Genomic DNA, 15554 nt, shown 5'->3' on the forward strand with positions numbered 1-15554 from the left:
TACAGGGTTGAGCCACCACGCCCGGCCTAGGATAACTTCTTAGGATGCTTCACAACCTCGCAAAAGGCCGACTTTGGTGGATGATAACAGCAACAGCCAGGTCGTAGGGTCCACTCTCAAAGCAGGAAGAGTCCTCTAGGAGCTCTGCCCCAGAGCCAAATTGTCTACTCCGTCTCTCATGGGAGAAGCAACAGCTACCATTTATTGGTACTTGCTATGTGCCATGCGTTCAATATTTATTTTAAAAAAATGAATACGTGAATGAATGAAAGACTCACTTTAGAACCCAAGTTTTAAATCAGTGTATTCTCCATTCTATCTCTCACATTCTTGTGACTCAGTCACCAATACAAAACAGAATCAAGAGTTACCTGGGCACTGAAAGACTTTTCTAGAATGTGAGGTCTCTGGGAGAAGGGACCTCGTCTATCCTGCTTTTCACTGTACTCCAGTGTCCAGACCATTGACTGGCATATAGTAGGTACTCGGTAAATATTTTCTGAATAAATGAATAAGGTTAATATTACTATTACTCCTTCATTACCCAGACAGGGATCTGCCTGCCCCTGGTCTAAAAGGGAATTATGGCAAAGCAGAGACAGGCCCTCAGGTCTCCAGCCTCTTGGTCCAGGGCTCTATCACCTGGAATAAAGGGCCCCATGGCAAACTCCTCCCACCCTCCCATATCCCTTCATCCTTATTCCCTCCAACCCCCAGCTTTCCCTTTTTTCCTTTCTCTTTGCCAGCTGAATAATTAACCATTGAAAACAGAAACTATAATTACTCTCTCCCCAATGCCTTTAAATTGCTTTCATTTTGGGTTCTATGACCCCTGTCCTGGGTGGGGGCTGGTCTCCCCCTCAGCAGCCTCCCAAAGGGGAAGCCAACCTAACAAGTGCCAGCTGGGGCCTCAGCCCCCCAGATCCAATGTCCAACTGTACAGGAGGCCAGGAGCAGATGGGCGAGGAGGGTCCCAGGCAGGCTGGGGCTGACTCAGCTGGGGTGTCAGTGGGACTGTGACGTGCCCAGGCAGGACAGGAGGCCAGGTAGGCAGGCGGGTTGGATTTCCGAGAGTGATTGATGCCAGGTAGCCAGAGGGCCGCTTGCTCAGCAGGGTCCAACCTAGGATGGCCCCAGTGGGGCTTGGGTCTTTCCGTAGGTTGCTTAGCCCAGCTTCGTGCCCCTGCCTAGTGGACACCAGGCCATTCGTGTCACTGGTTCCTCAGGGAGGCCACCTGGGAGTTTAAAATCAACCAGTGCAATAAGGTCACAAGAGCCTTGGCCTTCCAGCTCCACAAGGCCTTATCTTTCAGGGAAACTGAGGCCTGGTTAGCACCTGCTCAGTTTGGCTTTATTGGTGAACTGGGCTCAGCCTGCGGAGAAAGCCAGGCAGCCCCACCCTCACCTGGGAAGCATCCTGTATCCCTGACTCACCAGGAGCTTAGGCCCAGCTGGGACAGGAAGGAGAGTCAAGGGTGGGGCAGTCTGGGGCCCTACCACTGGAGGCTCACACCTCCTGCCTCCAGCTAGCTGAGCTTGGTCCCTCCCTGACCAAGACAGATGGAAAGGGAATGGGGAGTGGAGGTGGGGAGGGCTCCTGTTTTTTAAGATCCCCAAGGAAGCATGCTTGCTCAGACAAAGGCAAGAAGTGGGAAGTCAGACCCCTCGCTCTCAAGGAATATATCTTATTTGCTTGTGGTGTAATAAAAAGGCATGCACTTGTATCCTAGAGCTCCCGTTCACCTGATGGGTGTCCTTGGACAAGTTACAGCCCCTCATAGGGTCTTGGTTTCCTCATCTCAAATATAAGTCAGGTAATTTCCCACCTAACACCCTCACAGGGCAGTTTATGAGACTCAATGAAACAAAGTGTGTAAAAGCATTTGAACAAACTGGCAGGTGCTGTCCAGGTGAAGGACACAAGGAACTACTAAGCACACCATGTGGTCAACAGTGTGAGCACCAAGCTCAAACCAGCGCCAGCCATGGCACCCATGCTACGGCAAGGGAACAGTCAGTTGCGAAGCTTCTGGGCTACCCAGCAGATTGCCCCACTCTCCTTTGTAAAATCTCCCTTGGATTTTACTTCACACTCCCACAGCTGCTCCCAGAGGGCCCCCAGGGCTTCATCCCCCACTGGGAGAGTTTAAGGCAGCTGGTATCCTGGACTGGGTCGGGGACTACTGGAGGACACTCAGTTGGAGAAGTGTGGGAAGTGCTCACTCAACCTGAGTCAGGCTCTACCCCAGTGAGCAACACCAATCTGGCCTGAACCAACCCTGATGAGAGACCCCCAGCCCAGGCCAGGCCCCACTCTGGGCAGGCAGTCAAGCAGCAGAGGCTCCATCTGATCCAGGCACTTCCTTTGGTTAATGAGAAACCAAATAAACAGCCTCTGCCCCAGCTGGCTCTGGGAGCACCCCAGCCAGGCCCAGCCCTACACTAGCCCAACCTTCCTTCCCTCCGCCCACAGACCCTGTGGCTCTCCGCCCCCTTCGTTCTCCGCCAGCTCCCCACTTCTCTCATAGCCCGGGTGGCTCCTTAGCTAGTTCTCTGGGGCTTCCTGCCCTGGATCACTCTCTCTCTCCTTCTTCCTCCTGTTTCCTCTGCTGCCTTCTTCCCCATTTTTAGCTGCTGGATCTCACTTGTCCTCTTCCCCTGACATCTGTCTTAGCCCTCTCCACAGGGAGTCCCCCCACAAGACCAGCAGGCTGCTCCAGGCTGGAGCAGGAAGGCTCCAGGCCCTGCCAGTCTGCCTCTCCGCTGTGGGATGGAGGCCAAACCCTCTTCAGGGCCCTCACCACACTCTTTGACTTGAGCAGGTTACTCATCAGCCTGTAGGAGGTAGACCGGGTGCCCAAGGCTGCTCCAGCTTGAGGGTATTGATTGCCAGCCAGAAGCCCCCAACTATGCCATGGTGGTGGCTGTGGTGTGGCCCAGCTCAGAAGCAAGATTCTTCTGGCTGAGAGGTGAACTGGGCAGCCTGAAGCAGGCCCAGTACCCAGTAGGCCGCAGCTGAAGCTCAGATCTTGGGAAGTTATTTCTATCCACCTCCAGGCGTCCTGAGGCAGGGCAGGGCTGGGCCTGCCAGCAGGTCCCAGATCTAGCCCCAGCTAGGTGGTGGCAGTACTTGTGGACACACCCAGGTCCCCATGGGAACATCCCCTCCTCCATCAACCATCTCTAACTGGGCCTGTGCCAGACTGGGCAGATGCCCATGGCCTATGCCACAGAGATGACAGGATGAACAGGGGAAATGGTCTCAGGCTCCATGACGGCAGAACAAGAGAGCAGAAAAACCTGGGGTGAGGGGAGTGGCAGGAGGGGCATAGGGCATTAAAACATCTTGCTCCACTAGGATAGCCACTCTCTTCCCATACCTGCCCCAGTCACCAGTGGTTTGGGCACAGGAAAGCGCACACATGCACATACCCCCACCACACACACAAACACACACACGACTCTCACTCTCCATTTCCCAACATCATGACACCATTTTATACCCATTTCTCCATGTGGTTAATTTTTTTTTTTTAGTTCTCATTTTTTTTCTAAGAAAAAAGCAACAAGAAAATAATTCAGAGTTTATACAAAACATCTTTACATTATTTTTTTCCAAAAAGACTAGTATTTACACAAATGGCAACAGAAACAAAAACAAAAACCCTTCCGACTGCCACCTGGAAGGGGCTGGCTGTTCTGCTCCCTCTCCCACCTGGCACTGGGGTGGGCAGCTGGCCAGGAGGCAGTGTGGAGGTGGATGGTGTGAGGCCCAGCTCCTTCCATGGCTGCTCTGGGAGTGCCTGCAAGGCGCACTCAAGTGGCAGTCTGTTAGCAGCCGTGCTGGCAAGGAACTGGGGTCAAAGTGCACAGCGGGCTGGCCCAGCCCCAGGCAGCCTCTTCCTCTTTCCAGGCCCCAGCCCAAGACTGGGACAGCAGCAGGAGCTGGGTTGGGTGGGGGTTACCCACCTGTGCCAGGGCCCAGAAAAGGGGCAGGCCACCTGGTCTTATACCCGCTTAGGTCTCCACCCTGGGCCTCTGTTTCCCCACCAGGCCAAAGGATGCCAAAGGTAAGGAGAGAACAGGGCGGGGGTAGGGGGGAAACTCCCAGCTCTGCAGGGCAAATAGCCACCTGGGCACCTCACCTCCCTCCACCCCCCATGAGGTCATCTGCCTGCAGCAGCTCTCCTGTTCCCCAGGCAACAGCCAATTAAGACATTAATTACCGTGAGAGTGAGGGAGGCAGGAGATGCCCAAGAATCCCACAAGGAAGGGATTTTTTTTTTTTTTTTTTTTTTGGTGGAAGGGTGGCAGTGACTACCCCATTGCCAGGATAAGCCTCGTAGAAGGAGGGTCAGGAAGGAAGGGAGGGTGGGACACCTTGCCTGGTAGCACTTTCCTCTTCCATCATGGGCAGGAACAGCCCTGGCCTGCCCCTTACCCCACCAGAAATACCGAGGAGTCTATAAAAGAAATGGCATCGTATGCTTCCTGGCCGACCACATCGTGCCCCAGGCCCTCTTATACTGGCTCGGGCCAGGCTCACAAAGCCTGGGGAGGGGCTGCCTTTTACATTTTTCCATTTTTCTTCAAAAAACAGATGAAAATGAGTTGACAGCTAAAAAATGAACACAAAAGCATTAAAAACAGTGATGATAGCGGACAAGCAGTCCTGGGAAGGTGGCAAGGGGGGCGAGGGAGGGGCAGGGCCAGGGGACTGCCTCCCTGCCTGCTGTCCACCAGCGTCCAGCCCTGCCCTCCAAGAAGAGGCGCCCCCACGGAGCCCAGAGGCCTGGCCAGAGGGGGAAGGCACAAGAGCATGGGGGTTAGGGGCACAAGCACCCCCCTCCGAAGCCCAGGGGGCAGGGAAAAAGGGGGATTATAAAAGCCAAGAAACTACAAAACTAAATACAAAGGTGGGCACAACTGGCGAGGGGAGGGGGTGTGGGGGCGAAAGGAGAGGTCCGGTCCAGGCCGACTGTCCCTCAGGGGCCTGAGGCCGTGCTGGGCACTCAGACCTTGTAGTAGATGTTCGCCGGGCTCTGGGGCGGCATCTCCTGGACGATGTAGACGGGGTGCCCGTAGTCCCCACTCACCTTCTCATAGTGGGGGCAGTAGTTGTTCTCTGTAGTCCGTAAGGGAATGATGATGTCGCTGGGCTCGGTGCCCGCTGTGCCGCTGCCCCCCTTGGGACTGGCCAGGGTACTGAGCGAGAGGGCAGCCGCCCGCTGCTGCGTGTGCTTGCGGTGCCGCTTGCGTAGCTTCAGTAGTAGGACTGTCAGGAAGATGATGATGAGCAGGAAGATGACGCAACCGGCACCGACAGCCGCAAACAATGCCACCTTGGAGTTGAAGAAGCCATCCGGGTCCCCGCTGCTGCCCCCACTTGCACCTGGGCCACTCTTCTCTTCCTGGTTCACAGTCTCTGAGGAAGGGAAGTGGGGAAGAACAGTCAGCCAGGGGTCCCAGGGACACACAGCAGATTTCAGGCCAGGCCCAGCTTGCATTTCTTCAGAGACAGGGCCTAACAAGGTGACAGAGCAATGGCTCCTGACCTCTGGGAAATACATATACACTTACCATGCTTGCCATAAGAGTCACCCAGGGAGCCCCGACTACCAGGGGCCTGTGTGGCCATCTTGACAGTGTTGTCTGCCTCCTTGCTGGGCCTGCTGGTAGTCAGCTGCTCAGGCGTCACAGCATTGGGATCTAAGAATGGAGAGAGAACAGGTGAGAGGGAGGGACCCGGCCAGCATAGGTACCCTCAGTCATCAAGGGTGGGCCAAGAATGGCCTGGATACTGTAACCCTGCGCCCCCCACTCCTAATACACATGCACCCAGCCAGGAACATCTGTTCCAAAGGTCAAACGGGGTGGGGTGAGGGGACCCTCAGACTAGGCACTCACCTTGGCCAACCTTCATGACGATCTTCATGGTGCGTGTGCGGCACACACCCCCCTCCCGGTTTTCCAGCCCCTCCAGGCTTCCATTGGATGTTGCTGCAGGAAGAGGCCAGAGAAGTCAGGAGGAAAGAAAGGTCTACCAACATTACCCAGAAACTCCCATTCTACCTCAGCCAACAGGGAGATAAACTGCAGTTGGGAGAAGCAAGCAGTTCCCATCTACCAGTGAACTTTTTCATTTTCTTCCCTTCCACTAGGAACAGAGTGGCCTAGTCCAGCCCAGGCCAAGAACAAGCCCCACCCCTGGGGGCACTGCTCCCCTATCACGAGCAGGCCATGGTCCCTCAGTAAGGTCTGCCTTTTCACTGGGATCATAATGGGGGCTTCTACATAGACTGAAAGGAATTCTGGAGTAGGAATCATGAGAACTGGGTTGGAGTCCTGACCCTATCTCTAACTCACTGTGTGATCTAAGGCAAGAAGCCCCTTCACCTTTTGGAGCCTTGGTTTTCCCTGAAGAAAAAGGCTGAATAGCTGGCTGATCCCAAAGGGCCCAGCAAATGCTACCATTCCCAATATTAGAACTTAGATGGGCAAAGAAAATAAGAGAGAAGCAATAGGAATTGGAGACCTCTCCTGCCCAACCCCTGGAGCCAAGGTGAACTTGGTAAATGTTGGGGCCAGAATTCCAAGGCCAGGCTAGGAGGAGAACATGCCAGTCTTCAAAGGGTTTCAGATCCGGCAGGGCCTTAACTACATGCAATAGCACTGTACCACTTAGAAGCTCCCACTACTACAGGAGAGGAAAGAGTTAAGCCCAGGGAGAGAGCCAGAGGATGGGATGGGCGGGACTCACAGGTAATGTAGTAATCATGGTGCTTCTTGAACTCCAGACCCATGTAGTTGGGGCTGAACTCCTGGAACTTGATGGTAAAGCGTATTTCCTGCTCTGGCCTATTGCAGGTGACCAACACGTTGGGGTCGAGCACCGTGCTACAGGTATCTGCCTGCTCACGCCGCACCAGGTACAGCTTGTAGTACTCATAGGGCCGCCCTGCTTCTGCTCGGGGGCAGATGATGTCCAGCTTGTCTCCAATTTTCGGATAGATCACCAAGCCCTTCCCACTCAGGAACCTGCCCAGAAGGAAGAAGACGGTCAGCCTCGGGGTTCGGGGTGGCCCCAGGCCATTCCAGAACCAGGGAAGTGGACAAGAGCCAGGCTGGGCCTACTGGGTGGAGATGGCAAGAGCAAGCCTTCTGCCCTTCCTTCATCCTCAGGCTGGGGGTGGGGAGAGAGAACCACACTACCAGGAGGGTGTGGAAGGGGTGGCCCATGGGTAAGGCTGCCAGGCTCTGACTGCTCGGCAGGGTGGAGCACCGCCTGGCTGGGGGAGCCCTTTGTCCTAATGTGGCATTTCCACAGGGGGCTGACGTGGCCAATGGGCTGGGTACCAACGTGTCAGGCCCATGCTACCTGGAGGTGGCAGTCTTATATACCCCCACCCCCAACAAACATTCCTTCATGACCGCTGCTACTGCCTCTCCTATACCCATACGCACACACGCGCGCACACACACACACACATACACACACAGCAAGCCCACACATGTCTTAGTCACCACCCCCCCGCAGCTCCCAGCCAAAGGCTGGGGGAGCTCAATCTGTCTGGGACCCATGTCTTCTCCCCCATCCTTACTAATCTTGGGCATGATGGAAAGATAGGAACAGGCATTGCCTGGAGCGAAGGGATGATGGCCACAGTCTCTGGCCAGGTGCAGCTCTGCTCACTTCCACTGCCCATTGTCCTACTGGCAATTCATCCCACCCTCAAAATGGAAGAGGCTGAACCCCTAAACTTGATTCTTCTCATTCCTAAAAAGAACAGAGGAAAAGAGAAGGGGCTCAACCAGAGACAACAGATCATAGGAGATAGGGCCTCAGTAACCCCACTCATCTGTATCCTAACCCCTCACCTCTGTGTTGCTCCTACTCCAGCTCCTGAGAGGAGATGGACAAATGCCTTTTGAGCCAGGTTCATATTCTAATCCAGAAGGCCAGGCACTGGGGGACAGCAGGGAGGGTCAGCTGCCCAGGACCACCTATCCATAGGACTCTGTCCTTGCCTAAGCACACAGAAAAAAAAAATGGTGCTTTTTTGGCCATTTCTGAGCCTGGATGGGCTGGTGCTGAGAGCAAGGCAGAACCATGTAGGAGAAAGAACACAGACTTTAGAATCAGATTCCCAAGCTAAGCCCTTACTAAATATGTGACCTCCAATGCCCGATCTGAGCTTCAGTTTCTTCTCTTGTAAAGTGGGGGTGGCAAGAGCCCCTACCTTCCAATACGGTGGTGGGAAGACGAGGCAGCACATGGAGAACACCTAGCACACAATAGGCGTTCAACGTGTTTGACTGCCTCTTAGAAGCAGTCTCCCAAGAGGCAGGAGATCAGATACTAAGACTAAGTACCTATGAGCTCACTCTCATATTTTGGAGGGGAAACAGGAAGAGAAGATACGGTTCCATTATCAAGGACTTTACTGTCCAGTTTGGGTCGGAAAAGTAAATAACCCACACTCGAGTGATAGACAACACCAGGCTATCTGTAGGTATGTGTGAGGATGATGATTCAAGCAGCAAGGGCTGGAGGCAGGCAGAGGAAGGAGATAGCTCATCTGGCCAGGATGGTCAGAGATGGATCCACAGGAAAGGCAGGATGAAAGTGGGTCCTGGGTGAGGAATAAGAAGTCAACACACTGCGAGAGTAGACAGCAGTGGCTAGGACACAAAGCTCGGGCCAGTGATTGGTCCAGCTTGGCTGGGAGTGAGGAGAGAGAAACAGAAGAAGAGGCGGAAAAGTTCACCTGGGGCCAAACTGAAAGGCCTCAAGTGTCACAGCAAGCAGGGTGGGTTTCATCCCATTGGAGAGAGGCTCTCGGAGGCGGAAGGACAATGGAAGGCTTCAGGCAGTGCTTAAAGAGAATGAAGCTGACAGTGTCATGCACCAGTTCACAGGCTACCACAATCATCTGAGAAAAGAGTGGTTCCATTTCCTGAGGGCCCCTTGTACCAAAGGCACAACAAGCAATGCGGGCCTATTGGGAGCTCTGGGCAAATGCCTTTGCAATGCCAAACCTGTGTCCTCATCTGAGGGACGGAAATGATACTCAAGTAGGCAAAGACGGAAACTGACCACATGGATGAAGTGGATGAAGAAAAGCAGCCTTTCCTCCATGTCAAGTGAGGCTCCACCAAATTGGGAGCTGCCATCTTGATGTGCAGGAGGGTAACAGCCAGAATGAGATGGCCTCCCCACTGGTACCTAACTACAGAGGGCCCAGAAAGGAAGTAGGCATGGGATGGAAGCCTGGATAAACATTTCAGATGGAACACCCCTGTCCCATGCACCATACAAAGCCAACAAGTTTCCCCAAAGCCTCTAGAATTATCCAGGCATTTTTTCCCTTTCCAGTGCTCACAATGGTTCCATCCAGATGGCAGGATTAGACAACTGCTCACATCTTAGAGCTAGCAGGAAGCTTGGAGTCCAGGTCCTTGATGTGAGGGAATGAATGATCAGATGAACGTTCCCATTGAAAAGAGGGGTCTAAACCTACCTAGGACAGTAACCCGATGGGTCTAAGAGGCCCTAAAACATTGCCTGAATCGTTGTACTGTTACATCTCAACAATACATATATATGCAGCCACATAGAGGGCACGGAAAGGGAGACAGGCCAGCTCAGCTTTCTAACCACTCGGTTCTGGCTTACTACGCACCAGGGAGTCCTGTCTACTCCAAGTGCAGTCTCCCATTGCCACCCAGGTTCCAGAGCCCTGGGACAGGGCTTCTGGCTAATTGGGGTTCTACCTTGAAGCCAGAGGCATTGAAGAAACAGATGTCTACATGATGGAGGAGGGGGGAGAAGAGAGAACTATTGCCCCCAAAACCCCTCAGAGTCTCTTCAACCTCGGTGAACAGACTTCATAAATATTCATTAGTTCATTTGCATAGCAGCTGGCAGAGGGAAACTCACCTTCCCCTAAAGTGCAGAAGGGAGCGGAGCCTGATGAGACCTGCCTTCCCTGACCCTGATCCCCCATACTGGTAACTTTCTTAGCATCTTCCCTACCACTGGGCAAACCTCGTCTTGACATGTCAGAAGCTCAAGAGAGTGGTAAGGGACCATAAGGGATGGGTGTGTAGCCAGTGAGAGTGAAGCCCAAAGCTAGGTAGAACACTAGTCATACTTTGAAGGGGGACCCTACAGTTCTCCCCTCTTACCAGATTAGGAGTAGGAGTAAGGGAAGAGGAGGAAGAGATGTCCCCAAGTGAAAATCTTTATCCCCCCCACCTTACTTCCCCCTACCCCATGACCAAGCCAAGCTTTCCTGCCTGGGGCCACCCCCAGACAAAGCCCTTTCTGAAAAATAAAGGGATTGACATGGCTCAGCAGGAAGCCTGAAGCAGGTCGCCATGGTAACCCCTGAGGCCTTCCCTCTCCAGCCTCTGATAGCCCTGGGACCCCAGGGCGCCACCCCAGGGAGTAAAAGGACTTAGGGGAGGCGGCCTAAGTTATTCCAGCTCTTGCCCTCCACCTAGCTCAAGTTCTACCTTCAGCCTTTCTACCTAGCTTAGAAACACCACCATGCCATCACTGCCACAAAGAATCCTGGGATATGAAAAACCTGAAGGGGCTGGGGACAGGAGCCTCCAAGGCCCTGGACTGGCCGGAAACCAACTAACCAACAGCCCCCTCCTTGTTTTCGCCAGATAAGCCCTTCTCCACCCATGTGAATACAATTTACAGGGGGCAGGGAGAGCTTGCAGCTAGGAGGGTCTTGCCCAGAAAGCTGCCCACATCCCACCAGCTCTATACTTCTTTCCCTGTCACCCTGCTCTCAGGATCTAGCAACTTGTGGTCAGAGAATGGCCAAACGGGGAGCCTGGTTCTAGGCCATGCAAGTCCAAGTCGGGTAGAAGACTCTAGCCTCAACCTCGATTCAGTGACCTCACCACCACTGCACCTGTACCCGCCAGGGTGGCAAGACCAGTGGAGGACAGACCCCAAGCCAGAGCTCAAGTCTGTTCTCATCCCAGCTAGGGTGGGGAGCCCCCCAAATTAAAGGCTCCTCTTTAACTCCCCCAGCTCCACCCAGCCCCCGAGGCTGGCAGGAGCAGGCCTGGCGTGTCCCAGCAGTGCCCGCCCAGGCGTGGGTGGGCAGGAACAGCAGCTGGGTCCTGGCACACATAGCTCTGTCGGAGGCAGGGAAGCCAGGAGAGTCCTGGAGGAAGTCACCCTCCCCACCTACAGTGAACTATGCCCTTCCCTCTGCCCCACCTGGCTAAAGCTAGTGTCCATTATGAATTTAACACCCCCCCTCCCCGATGTCGACGTCTGCTTTCTGTGGGGTCCCTGAGAAGAGAGATTCTTGGCTCAGAGAGGAACCAAAGGTGCCACTCAGAGCTCTGCAGGGAGTGTGCCAGGCAGTGAGTTGGCTGCCTTTAGTTCAGGTCACCCAAGCAGTCAGCGCTGGGAGGTAGGCCTAGCAAAGTCAAATGAGGAAGTTGGAGCACAGCTCACCCCACACAGACAGGGCCTGAGTCACAAGGACAGATGCTTGCACACCTGCGAGGTAAGAGGGGAACTCAGGGGCAGGGAGCCAGGGCCTCTTCCCAAACCCCACCTTGAATTCCTGTCTCTCCTACATTTCAAGGCAGCAGGAATGAATGGCACACAACACAGCTCTGCCTCCATAGGCAAGTCACTGACTGGCCTGAGATAAGTCACTTCCCTTGTCCGGGCATATGCCTTCTTATCTGGAAAATGGGGCCAATACCTACTTCCCAGGGCTGTTGGGAGCATCCAATGAGATCATATATGAGAGTGCATTGTAAGTAGCAAGGTGCCACCTGCCTATTAGTTAGCATGCCAAACACAGCATTATTTAGAAGTAAAAAGCTGAAGGAGCTTACATTCCTGGCTGCTAGCAACCTGACCCAAAACAATGACCGCGAAACACACCCAAGAGGGGCTGCTATGGTCTGCGGGGCAAGGAACCCAGAATGTGGCTGGTGAACACCCCTGTATCTCAGTTCCTCTAATAATCACAAAGTGGACTCTCCCCTAAACCTGGTGTTCCCATGGCAACTAGCAGCCTCCTGGCTGGCCCACTCTCTCTCCTTTAGTCCCTAACCCCAGAAACAGTGATGCACCATAGTATCCAGGGCCCACCCATCCCCATTCACCTGAGCGGATGAGACAACAGAGAGCCCAAGAGAAGAAAGGGAACCCTTGATTCAGTCCCTACCCCAGCCTCACAGGTCCTTCTTGCCCTTGCCTGGCTGCCCTGTGTGGGAGTGGGGAGGCAGGGGAACAGGGGACTTTAGGAGCTGCTGGATTCCCAGCACTCTCAGGCCCTCACCTGTGGCCAATCAGCCACAGAGTAGAAGAGGTCAGGTCCCTAACCACCCCGGAAAAGGGCCCCCTGAGCTGGCCTCCCCAGGACTGTGAGCTGGAACAGCTGTGTGGGGCTGGGACCAACACTTTGGCTTGGAGCAGGCAAGCATGGGTTGGGGTCTGCAGCTGCCCCCACCCATGCTGGAGTCAAGGGTCCCGGATGCCAGGCCGAACCCCCCCACCCCCGCCCCCTTGTAGGGAACGTTTGTAATGTGATCTCAGGCATATTCTGACTCCCTGGAGGTGAGGGAACCTGAGTGGGGGGCAGGAAGGGGTCAGGACGGGACTGAGAGACTGAACTGCAGCAGCTGGACTTGGCTGAGGACTCAAGTGTGAGGCCTGCCGGCTGCCCCAAGCTCCCAGGGGAAGTGGCTGCGGGAGGGGTCTTCTAGGACCGTTTAGATAACAGCCCCCCAACTCAGACACACACACACACACACACACACACACACACACACGTTCCTAAAATAAAAAAACTCTAACAGGACCAAACCCATCCCCCCACCTTGCGCTCATGGGGCAAATCTGACAGGAGGGGCCAAGGAGGCAGAAGCTCCTGCCACTCAGGGACTAGCACCCCAGAAGGCTCCAGCACCAATTTGGGAAAGAGACTTGGGAGTCTTGGGCCAGCCCTTCCAGCTTCCCCTCTCAGTCAGGGCTGGGGCCAGGCCGCAAGCACCTTGGAACAACCTGGAAGCAGACCTCCAACTCCACCACTTCTTTATTTTGATTTTTTTTTTTTTTTTTTTTTCCCAAGGAGGAAGCAATGAAGCAGGGTTTATAGGCACTGGGAGATTTTCTTTTTTGGGAGGGGGGTTGCCAGCTTCTGACAGGGCTGAGGAGAGAGACCAAAAGCCGGGAGAGGAAGAGGGGAGGAAAGAGAGAAAATGAGCCTGAGAGAGAGAGCACGGGCATGTGCGAGAAACAAAAGGACTTGAGAAAAAGAGGCAGAGAGTGACTAAGAGTGAGAGGGAGCGTGAGAGCCAGGCAGAACAGGCGAGCCTAGCTGGAGAGGGGAGGTGAGTGCTGCTCACGGAGGGTGTGAGAGGGCGAACTGACACGGGCCTGAGAGGAGAACTCGGGCAGGAGGCAGAGAGGGAGGGAAACAGAGAGGGACTGTTTATTTGAAAGGCTGTGGCAGCCTGAGGGTTGGGCGCGGTGGCAGAAGCAGCCCCCAGAACTCTAGGAGAGCTGAGGGCAGTGCCTCCTTCCCGTCCTCTGGCCCCCGTCACCCCAAGCCAATACACGCAGACAGTGGCTGCATTCCAGACCCCTGAGCCTGGATGGAAGGGGGGGTGCACCAGGATCAGTCCCTTACCCTTCTCAGGATCTACCCAATTACAGTATGGAATTCGGACAGGTTCTAGAGTTTTCAGCCACCCCCCATCCCCACCCCACAATGCCTGCCCTCAGCTTGAGGTGGATGGGGAGGGGGGTCAGAGAGGAGACCACCCCCCAAAACCTGTAAACCAGTCCAGAGCACTAAAGGCTCTGAGCACAAACGGGGGAGCACAGACAGATCGTGTTTCTTCCAGCACCCCCAACTCTGCAGGAGGGCTCCTTTCCAGCTGTGGAGCTGCATGCTATCTCTGGTTAGAGACCCGAGAGAGCAATTAGGTCACTCCCATGAGCCCCTGTGATGGGCTACCCCAGGCGGATTTCAACTCTCCTGGCTCAAGAGAGAGCATTTCCAGCCTCCACCCTTACCGGGGAAACTGAACACTTCACAACCTTCCCCCCGGGCTCAGGCAGCCCAGGGCTCCCAGAACATTTTGAGCCCCTGCTGTTAGGAGAGCGTTGTACCCCATTTGGCTTCTGGGTAGGAAAGAAATTCTTGCCAATCCCTTTCCTTGTACCCAGGCAGAGCCCTCCACCCCGACCCTGGTTTAACCATCCCACCAACCAGTAATAGGACTCTACCTTAATCGAGGAGAAGAAAACTAAAGCTGCCTTCTCCCACTCCAGGGCTGAGAGATCAAAAGTCCCTGGGACCCAAGAGGCCAAGGTAGGCAGGAGCCTGGGAAGTTACCGGGGGCGGGGGGGGGGGGGTGGGGTGGGGGCGGGAGCGCAGCAAGAGTGGACAGGAAGAAATTTGAGATACAGGAATCAGTGATCACGGATGGGGCAGGTCAAAGCTCCCCAGTTTCCTGCTAAGTGGGGTTGTTCGCACATTGCCGGGACCTCCAGAAAACTGAGAGAAAGAGCAATTTTGACCCTGGGTTCCAACCCGAGTCCTGGATGCCAAAAGAGAAGAAGGTCCAGAGGTCACTACAACAGCCCCAGTGACTTCCCACTAAAAGCCCAGAAACCACTGAGCCACCGCCCTGAAAGGTGTGCGTGTTGTTTGGAGGGATTGTGTGTGTGGTGGTGGTGGGGTAGTTGTGCAGGGAAAGGAGAAGAAAGAAAAGAAAGGATGTCCTTTATATAGCTGCCCACCCCCCACCCCAACCCCTTGGGGGAAAGCTAAGCACAGCTCCCCAATCTAGGGGACAGACTCGGGGGCCAAGGGGACCTGCCTGGGCAGAAATCGCTCCTTCCCCACCCACCTCCCTCGCCAGCTCGGCCGCCGCTCTCCGCCCTGGCTGGCCCTTGAAGCTCTGTTACCGGCTCCATTGGACCCCCGACGGGCGCTGGTTCGAACCCCCACCACCCAACAACCACTTTCCCACTCCGCCCCTCTCCACCCGCTGCCTTTGTGAGCCTGGGAGCAGCGCCCGCCTTTCTACCGCTCCGGCAGGGAGAAAGGAGGGGCGGGGGGCAAGAAGAGACAGCAAAGCAAAAAGCCAGGGTGGCAAACAAGGAAGAAAGAGAAATGAAAATGGGAGAAGCCCGAGTGGGGATGTTGGCGCTGCCACCCGCCCCAAGCGCCGGGTCCCGCTCTGTGTTCCCTCCACAGCTAAGCAAACGAGGAACCCGTGTTTTGGCCTTGTCCCTCGCCCGAGTCAAGCTCACTCCTGAAGCGGCTCTCGGCAAAAATCACCACGTTCCCAGGGGCCCCGGAGGAAGCTGCGTTCTCGCTTCCACTCAGCTCTCCGGTGCGCTCTCGGGCGCCCGGACTCCCCAGCTCTGCCTGGTGCGACCATCTCGACTTGATCCAGGACGTGCGGAGGCAAGGGCTGGGAAGCCCAGGGGGTCACAACCCCGCCAAGTCCCCCTACCCCACCCCGCCGCACCCTGCTCCGCCCGCCCG

General features: G+C 55.1%; 1 protein-coding gene across 1 annotated transcript; it reads right to left on the minus strand.

Moving 5' to 3' along the window:
• Positions 1-3506: 3506 nt before the first annotated feature.
• On the minus strand, positions 3507-15447 carry EFNB1 (ephrin B1). The gene is made up of 5 exons (XM_031936603.1): positions 15317-15447; positions 6761-7038; positions 5908-6000; positions 5581-5709; positions 3507-5425 (listed from the first exon to the last, which is right to left on the minus strand). Exons 1-5 carry the CDS (start codon positions 15445-15447, stop codon positions 5013-5015), a joined length of 1044 nt encoding a protein of 347 aa, XP_031792463.1. The 3' UTR covers positions 3507-5012.
• Between the last annotated feature and the right edge of the window lie 107 nt (positions 15448-15554).

The sequence above is a fragment of the Piliocolobus tephrosceles genome, chromosome 12, assembly GCF_002776525.5.
Source record: "Piliocolobus tephrosceles isolate RC106 chromosome 12, ASM277652v3, whole genome shotgun sequence".
Classification (NCBI taxonomy): Eukaryota; Metazoa; Chordata; class Mammalia; order Primates; family Cercopithecidae; genus Piliocolobus; species Piliocolobus tephrosceles.